Here is a 12,769-nt window from a genome sequence, read left to right on the forward strand (position 1 = left end):
TAAAGTGTCTAGAATCTCGCTGGAAGTAGTAGTATGTTTTTCAAATACTATGTATTCAGACATACTACTCTTTTTGCGTACTGTTTTTCACATACTATACAGTAGGAAAGTATTCGATTTTGGATGCAGAGATGTATTTTTGTAGGCCAATCAAAAATGAACACCATTTATATTCTTTTCGAAGCCTAAATCTAGTCAGAAGTATAGTAAAAAGCTAAAGGTAGTATTTACTACACCACGGTCACACAACTTCAACAGCACCACATCTAATCTTCTGACAACTTTCAATCTTTATTTAAATTCTACAAGTTGGAAAGTTTGAGTTAGAATAGTTTACAAGAACACGTGTATAAACGCATTGAAAGTGAATTAGTAAGTATCTCTGTCCCATTTAGCCACTTGTTAGCAACCACCTTATTAATTTCATAAAATAAAACATGAATATATCTTGAGCTTGTGTTAACCACAGACCTTATTTTAGGCATTTAAACAAAAACCCATTGACTTCGGCACGATGAAACCGGAAGTGCAAATATGCTTGTTCATTGTTCAACTAATTTCCAGGTTTTAGGGCTTATTTCTGCAAAGCTCTGTTCACGGCTGCTGTATTCTTTAGCAAAGGTCCAAAGTCCTAAACTGCATCATTGTCTTTCTTAATGTGTGTACATAACCTCTCCAAACAAAGTCACTCCTTCAGCCCGACTGTGAATGTGAGGTTCAAAAATGAACAAGCTGTCCTGTAACTCTCCTCCCTGTTCTGGAAGTTTCTTTGCCATTCTAAATGATGAAGTAGTTAAGATTGTATAGTTGCTACAAAGTAGACTATAAATTAATACATGTCAGATTATTTGGTTCTCAAAACAATTTAAAGTCTTCATGGTTGATACATATATACAGACTACATTGTTTATTAATGAAAATGCAAACAAGGGGACTAGTTTTTAGATGATTACCCCATTAAACCAGACCTGTCAAATAACATTTTAATAGAAAAACAGCGATATGATCTTCACCTGGCCAGGTGAACTACTATATGCAAAAATGGTTTTCTTAGTTAAACAATATGGGGTGTGTCAGAATTACAGAGAGCAGGTGTTGAACGACTTGTGCTTCCATTGCATTGTTGTACACCACACATGACTTTTTATACCATTGTGTGTTTAATACCCTGGCCATTATGTTGTGAAACCATCTGCATTCCAGTCAAACATTCAATGTGACATTTTGCAACAGGAGTTACATCTCTAGATTATTTTAAGGAACACATCATTAAACACATCTGCCCTTTTAAAACTGGATTTCAGCATACACCCTTAAAAATAAAGGTTTCAAAAGGAGGTTCCCCAACAAACCTTTCAGTGAGCTGTTTTCTTAGTGTACTTTCTTAGTAGAGAACTTTCTTAGTATAAAGAACATTATTATTAAGCTAAACAACATTTTTCCACTATAAAGAACCATTTGTGCAATGGAAAGTTTCCATGGATGTTAAAGGTTCTTTATGGAACCATCAATGCCAGTAAAGAACCTTTATTTTTAAGTAAAATTGATTCATGTAAGTTGTTGCATTCAAACTCGAGGCTCGTTCACACCAAGAACCATAACTGTATTAGCGTCCACATCAGTGGACGATATCGCTCTATTATAGGTGAGTTCACGCCATGTCGTAATTTCCGTAACGATTCTGACTGTAAAAAGCCTTTAATGTGCTTGTTGAACTTGTAATTACAATGTGTAAACTAGTGACAGGCGCATATAGCGGTGGCAGGTCGAGTGACAGGCGCCGGTGGCAGCTGCCCCTGCCACGGAAAGATTTTACCCTAAAGCCTGTTTTATACTTCTGCGTCGAACTGCCGCCGTAGCTACGTCGTAGGCTGTGTGCAGCGCGCGTACCCTTCGGCGTACCCTGACGTGCACCTCTCCAAAAATGTAACAACGCGTCAATTCTACGCAGACACAAGCGCTGTGATTGGTCTGACTGAACCCCTCCCTCGGGTTTCATGCTCCCCAGGTGCGCGTCAACGAGGACAACGACACAGAAGTATAAATTAAAACCAACACGTTGCCTACGGCGTATAGGCTCCGGCGTATGTCCGACGCAGAAGTATAATGAGGCCTTTACTGGAGCTACGACTTGTACCACGTGGCTGCTGTACCACCTGACCACCACTGCTTGATTTAAGGTTTGAACAGGTCTGTTCGACTTGAAGAGGCGTTGCGCAGACTGATCGGTGTATGACATCAAAGAACTGCGAGAGCGATTCGAAAGCGCACAGCTTTATTTACAGTAATTACGACATGCCGTGAACGCAGCACATAATCACACGCTGTAGTTTTCGACTTCATGCAGACCGATCGGCGGCTGACTTGAAGCAGTGCATGCCGGTTAGAATGTGTTTCCGACTTGAGACAGCGCCGACGCCACATGACTGTGACGTATGGCGTTAAAGTACCGCGAGAGCAGCCGGCTGGTTCATTCTGCGCAGCTTCTCCAGAGCGGCTGCACAAGCTCTGATGACGACAAAGCTGTTCCACGATTGGCCGAATGCTCACAAATCAGCATTTTTATAACAGTAAAATCTCTTTTCGTAGTCGCGATATTAATTGTGTCATGCTTATCAAAATAAAACTGTAGACCCCACTACATTGGTATTTAAATAGTATAGGCTTATGTTGAACTTTATTCTTGTACAAACAGACACTGTATTAAGCAATACATAAAGTATTGAATGGAAACGTATCTGAAACGTCTGTGTATTTGACAAATATTTAATTTATTTCACTTCAGCTGTGATAAAATATGCAAACACCACATGAGCGGTCACTACGGAAAGCAGAAAGTCTGCAACTTCACGTCTCCATTTTCAGCTCCTCCCCGCACACGGCTACTCTCGGCTCGCCGATCGGTTACATGCAGCCGATGTCGAACAGTCTGCTTGAACTCTTTAAAGCAGAATGGAGTCTGATTGGCAATGTTTTTATCGTTCATCAACTGGAAAAAGTTGTTCTGGAAGTGATTCCAACGATATTGTTTCTGTGCCGTTTGCCATTGTTTTTGTATTTTGAACGATTTCGGAAACTATATCTTTATCGTTATAGTTATCATTCTTGGTGTGAATGTGCCTTTTACCCGTAAAGTCTGTTTTTAGGCTTGTCATAACGGCATCTCAACACTGAAAACTAGCTTTGAATACTACATACATCAAGAAATATCAATAAACTATCATAGAGGCAATAAGCCCTTTGTTGCTTGTTTTGTAAAATTACGTTTTTAATAGAAATTCTTTGTGTTAAAAATATCAGGAATCAAACTTGACAATGATCTTGTCTATAAAATTAGACCTTTTCAAATAAATATTTTGGGTAATTTCAGGTAAATTGAACCACTTATCCATCTATATTGTTCTCTGTTTACTTGAATTCCCCTTATATCTAGAGTCTCTGAATTGAAGTTCTGACGCAATAATAAGGGATAATGGAAAATAACTTAATTTGAGATAAGCCTGTGACTATTAATGGGTTATTCTTATCTTTTTCTATATATACACCTTATGACATTTTCAGTTCTGACAAATACACATTTCCTGCCAGCAGCTGATCCCACATTTCCTGGAGTGATTAGATTAAAAGTGTGAGGTAAACACTGAACAATCATTTAAGCTGAATGCACCGACCAAGTTACTCTTGCTCACAGGAAATCTAGATATGAGATCAAATATTGTATTTGTAAGGTGTTTTTCTCAGTTAAATGCTATAGTATTTTGAAAGTAAAAGTGCTTTGGAAAAAAACTGAGAAGTTCAAAGTGCCTGTTGCTCCACTCTGAGAAAATTCAGAGGATCTTGCTCCAAAGTAAATCCAGTGCTTGCGACATCATAAATTCTATTGCCACTTCAAAAAATGTCTTCAAATGTCTCCTGAGCAGACCTACTGTTTGAATGAGGTTACAACATGCCATCTATTATGAATCCATGATGGAAAAATTAAGAAAACCATCGATTTTTTCGACATTAAGACAAAATGAGACATTTCTCTTCTTCTTTCTTTGCTAAAAGCACTGAAAGCATCGACGAGGAGAAAAAGCAGAACTCTACGGAGAAGCTGAGTTCATAGAGCTGCAGATTGATAGCCAGCAACCATTCAAACACAGCAGAGATGTGCTTATAGAAGTAATCCTCCTGGATGAAGAAGATGCCGTCTGATAAGAGAAGAGAAGTCATGGAGAAAAAACTGTTTCAAAACATTTCATTACTACATAACTATTTAATAATGGGAATATCTGAGAAAACTTTAAACATCTATGGTTGCCCCAGAAGGTTTTTTCATCAGAGAATCCTGAATAAGAAAGGTTTCTGGAATATCAAATCAGCATATTAGAATGATTTCTGAAGGATCATGTGACACTGGATGCTGAAAATTCAGCTTTGATCACAGGAATAAATTACATTTTAAAATATATTAAATTAGAAAACGCTTATTTTTAATTGTAATAATATTACTGTTTTTACAGCAGCCTTGGTGATCACAACAGACTTTGGTAACACTTTTCAAAAGGGTTAATATTATTTAATGGACCTGAGCTGACATAAACTAACAATGAATAGTTTAGCTAACGTCAAGAAAGATTAATAAATACTGTCACAGATTTATTGCTCATTGGTAGTTAATGCATTAATGCAATGAACCTTATTGTGAAGTGTAAGACTTTATCCAAAATGTATCTTTCAAAAGCATTAAAAAAAAAAGGCGAAAAAGTGAAAATATCGATAGATTCTATTTACATTTATTTTATTTGCAACCAGTGTAAATAGCAGTTAGATACTTTTTGCACCTCAGTATTTTAGTACATTATGAAACAATATGCAAAAACATATTGAGTGTAAATGATTATATGTATTAAATAAATGCCGCCTTATTAGGACAATAAAGTCCTCCCTACACTTACCCTAATCCTATCCGATAAACACTTTATTATTAAATAACCGTTAGGCACTTTAATTCCACTTTCACATATTTTCTTCATATTTACTGAAAATAAATGCCTTTCCAATCTGATATGCGATGTGAAAAAGGGAGCAGAACGAGTTCAGCAAACGGCGGATTCAAACTCAAAAGTATCTTCTACGCAACTTACTCCCTATGGCTGACAAATTACAGCCGTTTTTTGTCCTTTTGTCTAGCCCAACCAGACATTGGTGGGCGGAGTTAGTGTAAATAGCTCTTCTACTAACAAGGCCAGCTATTTGCACTTTGTAAATAGACAAACTTTTCAAAGTCAGCTGACAGTTCATCACATTTACGATGCTTGACAACCATGAAGTATTCAAATACATTTTTATCTTCATTTTGAACTGTAGGCCTATGTCTATTGATTTATAATGTGAATCCCATTAAACCTATTTTTATGAAATGGTTTCCTGGATGTGTGTCTAGGCTTTATTTCTATAAAACACACATACCTTGATTTGGTATTTTGTTACATAATGCAATGACATTAATACATTTAAAGCTTTTCTTCAGTGTCCAAATAGCCTAGACAATTTGGGTATTTGTGACGTGTTTAGTGGGCAGAGCAGAAAATACCACAAGCTGCAGTAACGTAACTGTGACATCTGCTCCCAAATGATCTATGGTCTTAATTTTCACCTGCACTTCATACTTGCTTACCTTAGGCTTTTTGTAAGCATAGAAACACTGAACAATAATTTATTATAAAAAAAATTGCATTACAATGCATTACCATCAAAACATTTTTAGCATACAAGGATACAGAGGATGGTGGCAGAAACCTGGATAGTTGTGGAGATGCTGCGCAGTGGGTAGAGAACCCGTTCAGACCCCGTCATCACACATTTACTAGTGAGGAAGGTCAAGATGGTCATGTACAGACACACACACACAAAGCTCAGGGCAGCACCCAGGTAATGGAGCAACATCAGCTCGAATGGCTGCAAGAAAAACACAGGAAACAAAATCTATTTGGTTGTTTCACTATAGGAGATAATGTGTCAGTTCATTCTGCTTTAGATAAACATGACTATGGAATCACAAGTTTGAGATGGAGGAGTAATTAAAATGAAATTTATTGAAATGTTTTTAAAAACTGAAGATTAAAGTTTTCACACCTAGGTGTACTTCAAAATTATTGATAGGTAATGTACTTATTTTGTTGTATTGCAAAACACTTGCTCCCATTGAGATGATATATGTAAAAAAATTTTTTTACATATTTTAATGACTATTTATTGAACACATTTTTTTATTTTATTTATCCAAATAAACAGAAAATAGTACAAACTTTGCTAAAGTGATTGTTTTGAACAAGTATTAAGCTAACGTATTTGTAACTATACTTTGTGCTTTTGCCCCACCTCATACATTTATACGATTTTTAAACAAAAACAACTTTTATGATTTTTTCACACAAAATCTGTTGCTCCATCAATGTTCAATACAATCATATATTTTTTCTGTATGTATCATACTATGGCAGTAGTGAAAAGCACATTTTTCTTAAGAGTTTGTCTTTAGCCCCATTGTACCCTAATTAATATGAAGTGTAAACTAGTTATTTCATGTGTAATGTGCATAACATCATGCATGTTTATTATATTTACACAAAGTACGCCTACAGGAAACAGTCTTCCAAGCCTAAGAAGAGTTTGCTTTGTGACTCCACCTATGATCAACTTGACATAAATGCTTTCATGCTACCTATTATCTTGTAAAATACATGTTTAAGGAGCTTGATTATTGTGTGTTTGTTAAGAGTTTGCTAAGTGTTGTTAGACTTTCTTGTTAAGGCTCTTGTCACCTGAGAACTGATTCATCACATCAGCACTGAATCATCCTTTATTAGCTATGTGTGAGCAAGTGAAATTAGTGAAGGGTATTCATCTGTACTTACATTGCAGTTTCCAGCCATGAAAGCACCCGCAGACACCACACAGCCTAAGATCATAGCAATCTTACTGAGAAGAGAATGAACATTGTTCCTGTCCAGGATGTGTGCATGATGGAAAATGCAGAAAATCAGAACTGTGGGGACAAAGAGAAGATATGTTACACAGATTTTCTCTGCAATGTGTTCAAATCACAATTCAATTCACTGTAAGTGATAAAGAGAGTCTTATGGACATTCTGTGCACTTTATTACACAACCAGTCAAATGTTTGGACATGCCTACTCAATATGTATCTACTCAGTTATGGAATTAAAGGGATACTCCACTTTTTTTGGGAAATAGGCTCATTTTACAACTCCCCCAGAGTTAAACAGTTGAGTTTTACCGTTTTCGAATCCATTCAGCCGATCTCCGGGTCTGGCGGTACCACTTTTAGCATAGCTTAGCATAGATCATTGAATCGGACAAGACCATTAGCATCTCGCTCAAAAAAATGACCAAAGAGTTTAGATATTTTTCCTATTTAAAACTTGACTCTTCTGTAGTTACATCGTGTACTAAGACCGACGGAAAATGAAAAGTTGCGATTTTCTAGGCTGAAATGGTTAGGAACTATACTCTCATTCCTGCGTAATAATCAAGAAACTTTGCTGCTATACCATGAGTGCAGCAGGCGTAATGATATGACGCAGCGCCTGAAAATAGTCCCCAGCTCTGTAACTTCCAACGTGACCGGGACTAAGTTTGTCTAACCTATTAGACCAATTTTCAGCCGCTGCATCATATCATTACGCCTGCTGGACAAGCAAAGTTTCTTGATTATTACGCAGGAATGAGAGTATAGTTCCTAGCCATATCAGCCTAGAAAATCGCAACTTTACATTTTCCGTCGGTCTTAGTACACGATGTAACTACAGAAGAGTCAAGTTTTAAATAGGAAAAATATCTAAACTCTTTGGTCATTTTTTTGAAAGAGATGCTAATGGTCTTGTCCGATTCAATGATCTATGCTAAGCTATGCTAAAAGTGGTACCACCAGACCCGGAGATCGGCTGAATGGATTCGAAAACGGTAAAACTCAACTGTTTAACTCTGGGGGAGTTGTAAAATGAGCCTATTTCCCAAAAAAGTGGAGTATCCCTTTAATAATATGAGATTTTAAAATGTATTAAAATATTTCAGATATAAACTGGTACACAAATTAAATTATGGGAATTATGTAGTGCACACCCTATACACAGATGTGAAATATAGGCTATTATCTGAAAGTCAAATACACCCACACAGAAATGAACCAGCATTGGCTGTTGCTGTGAATAGGGAGTTTTCTGGAAAATTCGCTCCACTTGTGCTGCAAAATAAGCAGAAAATGCCTGTCATTCCTTTGTATTATGAAGTGGAAAATAGCAGGTGTTTCAAAGGTCAATGTGTTATTCAAACCTTATGGTGGGGACATTATCCAGGGTGCAGCAATTCCCCGTTTCATTTGTTTGACATGAGTTTCTGTATTCCCTGTTAAGAAACCCAACAATGTTTTCATGAAGCATAAATGAAAGAAACATTAAATAATGCAGGTTGAATTCATCACTTTACCAGTTAGTGAGCGAGCAGACATGGTTGAAATGTAATGCAAGTCCATATCTGTAGAAAAAGACAAGAGAACCCTTTAAAACAAATGTCATTTAAGTTAGGACAAAAATACAAATCCTAAAATCAGAACCAAAATTGTTAAAATATTTTGCTATGGGAGTAGCATATTTTGTTGTTTCTGTATTCATTCTGTTCAGTATTTAATATTGTGCTAGTAAAGATCAGTGTTGGGTGAGTTACTCTACTACTCACCGACTCTACTAATTACATCTTCAATGCTGTAATTAGATTACTGTATCTCTAAAAAAGTATTGGATTACTTATTACTTTCTAAATCCCATATCAACCTCCACCATTGAACAATACAAGGAACGACATGAAACCGCTCTATTGGTTATTTCAAGTAAATAATATAAAATTGCATAGGCTAAATTATTCTTGAGCTTACCAAAGTATTTAAAGGGAGAAGGTTACATTAAAAACATACATTTTCACATTCAAATTTGATGTTAAATTCACTATTGTTTAATAGAATTGTTCTAGTCTATACAGTATACATCAAAAGTAACAGTAATTTAAAAAACAGAAAAATAAGAGTAATCCCTTACTTTTTCAAGGGAAAATAAATTGAATGACAGTAATCAGATTACTAATTACACACCCAACACTGGTAAAGATGCATAAGGGTTGTTTAATAAGTAACCCGGAGCCTGTTGATAGAGCATGACTCAGTTACACAGAAAATGATGAGCATCTAACAATGAACAGTGAAAATGTCTCAGATCAGACTCCCCTGATTAGATTCCCAAAGAGTAGAAAGACCAGCCTTTACTTTTCTTTGAGTTTCTCTGATCCTGACTCATGTTCGGTTACTGAGTTTAAAATATAATGTGCCACGATGCTTACGACATCAGCACTGAAATGACTTGCCTCTAATTGATGTTAAGCTAGTTATGCAACCATCTTTTACACGTCATCACCAATGTCAGAATGTAGATATTAATAAATTATGATTCAAACATCATAAATTACGATTGAATCTAGTCTATCTGTCTGTCAAAGCAAAAACATTTAATGGTAATTGACTCTAATAAAAGCATCTTAACCTGTAACAAACTTTAGAGTTTTAGCTGACCTGAGAAGCAGCATGTATTTGTAATAGGTCATTTAAATTGAGAGGAACAACAAATAATTTGGTCAACTCACACTGTCCAGCACCCGAAGAATGAGACAGCACACAGAACAATGGGTAAAATAACCCAAACAGCCATGTTTCTTGGAGACAGTTGCTTCAAGATGAAAGTAAAGTGCTGACAATCTCAGAAGTAGTACTTCCACGAAGGTCTTGAAAAGCTAAACACGTCCTTTAACATCTTTCACTTTTCTTCCTGCCCTTACCAGTCTACTATCTCCTCTACCAGACGAGCTACATTCTTACATGCAAAAAAAATAAAAAACCTTTGAGACATGCCACCACATTCAGCCACTCCTTAATGGTAATCACCTGTTACAAGAAAATATAACAGCCATAAGACAACTTGGGTTGAGTCAACTCAGTCTTACAGTGTTTACTTATGCTCTTACTCATAGTTGTCCTGAGAACATGTTAGTTTAGAGCAGTGGTTCTCCAACTCGAATCAAAACATCTACTGTAGATACCCACCAAGTCAGACAATACTCCCTCTAAGTTTTTTAGCATCAGGCAAATTTACTCTCTCTGAATGCAATTGGACTGTGTGCAACATACATTCTGCCTTATTTTGACTGATATCAATATTCCTGTAGGTCAAATAAATCATGCTGCTGTAAAAGCCTCACCAGTGCCTTGATTTGCCCTTTTGTAGATCTGTGGAAACTGGAAAGAGCATACAAGAGTAGCCTCTAAAAACACAGAAATGGAAAGTCGAGTCTGCGACTTGGACTTGAAGACATGCAGAGACTCGGGTCGTGAAAAACACAAGTCATTTTGGTATGGCATTTTCGATTACGTTCTCTCTTTACTATCCCACATGTCAGCATGAAACACAACATTTTATCTTAATTCATTCATTCCCTATCATTATGTGTTGCAGCAAACACACCAAGCCAGCGTTATTATATTGCGCGTGACGCATCTGAGGGCAGTAACAGTAGGCCTAGCAAAGTCTTAGGCCTACCTTGTGGTAATCTTCGTGTCACTTAAATTGAAAAGCAATCAGTTAAACCATACAAGTTCATTTACATATGGACTACACGCATTTTATGACCCTGTCCGACTCATTTACACAGATCGGTTTATTGAGTCGAGATGCGTTATAATATCGCCTTATCACAAACGGGAATGATGTTGTTTGTGTTGTTTACTTTAACGCTTCTTTATACCATAGACTGTAAAAGGTTTATTCACCTTACCTTAAGGGTTTGTTACCGCCGGCGCTACATTACACACCACTGCTTGAGAACTACACCACACTACGGCAACTCAAACAAACTCTTTATAGGTATACTGTCCCATTCGACCTTGTGTCCCAATCACCCTTAATTCACCCTAATATGCAGATTTTACATATATTGATAATAAATGAAAAGAAGTATAGCTTATCGAACATTATATATATAGCCTAAAAGACATCTAAATTGCAAAATGATGTATACTCAGTCAGAGATTATTTATTAGGCTATATGTTTGAACATGTGTTTGGTAGAGTGCGTACGTGGGTCCGGTCCCAGGTGACTGATTTATATGAAGATGAGTTAGGAATGGTTTCCAGATATCAAGAAATGTAGATATAATAATCTTGTTAGTGTATGTTATTTTTTTCTAATGTGATGTATTCTGTAAGAAGATAAGTCTAGTGATTGATATGTATACAAATTTTGGATTTACACGTAGAATTGACTTTTGTTACATTTTTAGAGAGGTCTAAGTAAAAAAAATAAAAAAATAAAAAAAAGAGGTCTGTGCTACACACACTATGGCATGAGTTCGACACAGAAGTATAAATTGGTCTTCATGCGCACAGCTTCAGACAGCACTTGAACTGACAAAATACACAAATTATGCCAAAATGTGCGTTTTGATGAACGTAAAGAGTTGTGAAAAAATGTGATGCATGTCAGATCCGCGTCATGTGCGGCAGGTCTTAAAGTGACAGCAGCCTAATAAATAAACCTGCTGATGTGATGTCATTGAAGATAATCAAAGAACAAAAGAAAAATAGAAAATCACTCGCTGCTCTTTACTGAATAAGTTTTGTAGCTTTAATAAGGATTAATCTATACGTAGCCTAATTTATAATTTGTGCATTGAAGACTGTGAAGTGTCTTACCTGTTAGACCTACATACAAATCTTAATGCACTGTTTACAAGGTTACATGGGTCAAAAGCAACGAAAACAATAACTTTTTGTGCGTTTTTACAGGGCAAGTAAAAAATCTAAACTGGTCTGACTGGGCCAATAGTAAATATTGAGCCCTGATATAATGACATTTATTATAATATGTTTGTGTGAAGATTGTTTTAAGTTCACTTAAAATAGAATAAAAATTATTCTTAAAGCCTTATAAATGTTCAAATGTATCTTTGAATTATACTGTAATGCTGAATGCCTATTATTTCATAGAGACAGCGGTTGCAGTATTGGTATCGGTGATGCGATATTTAAACAAACATTTAAAATATAGGCTACTGTCTTAATGTTGTTTCTACACTAATTTAGAGATTAAATGTGAAATTATTTCAATATAAAAATATATAAAAAACTTTAATGTTAGGTGCGATGGAAATTAGAATGGCTATTGACATTTCTTATTTTTTATGGATTTTTTTTTTTTTTAAGACAAAGGGCCCTCATGTGCCCTTTTTGTTCAAAATAACTTCCCCTCCCTCTTACAGTGACAAAGATGTACTGATGACGTATTTACTGGCACGAGGAGGCGTGGTAACCTGTCACACATGAGATCACAGGATTAGCAACTCACAACCATATCAATTCATGATGGACAAAATCCCGCCTATATATATATATATAAAAAAACGAATTCAAGAAGAAAAGACTATCACAACTTCTGGTTCATGCCGACTATAATTTGATCGGTTCACATGCAATGGTACAATGGTAAAAGTCCTGCATCCTGCATACATTAGTCACAAAAAACTATGTTAAATTTGTATAGGCCTACATGACTGAATTTCTGAATACAATAATGTTAGACAGAGTGTGAGAGACTGACTGCCTCAACTTTTATTGCATGTTTTTTCCCCCATAGAAAAGGTGAATGGTGACTGGAACTGTCATTCT

General features: G+C 36.1%; 1 protein-coding gene across 1 annotated transcript; it reads right to left on the reverse strand.

Moving 5' to 3' along the window:
* Positions 1-1,146: 1,146 nt before the first annotated feature.
* Positions 1,147-9,929, reverse strand: LOC311279838 (transmembrane protein 150A). Its single transcript, XM_084391598.1, has 7 exons — positions 9,696-9,929; positions 8,493-8,540; positions 8,340-8,411; positions 8,183-8,250; positions 6,903-7,033; positions 5,766-5,943; positions 1,147-4,193 (listed from the first exon to the last, which is right to left on the reverse strand). The coding sequence occupies exons 1-7, from the start codon at positions 9,758-9,760 to the stop codon at positions 4,006-4,008; spliced, it is 750 nt and encodes a 249-aa protein (XP_084247724.1). The 5' UTR covers positions 9,761-9,929; the 3' UTR covers positions 1,147-4,005.
* Between the last annotated feature and the right edge of the window lie 2,840 nt (positions 9,930-12,769).

This window comes from Rutilus rutilus, assembly GCF_951802725.1.
Source record: "Rutilus rutilus genome assembly, chromosome: 20".
NCBI classification, from domain to species: Eukaryota; Metazoa; Chordata; class Actinopteri; order Cypriniformes; family Leuciscidae; genus Rutilus; species Rutilus rutilus.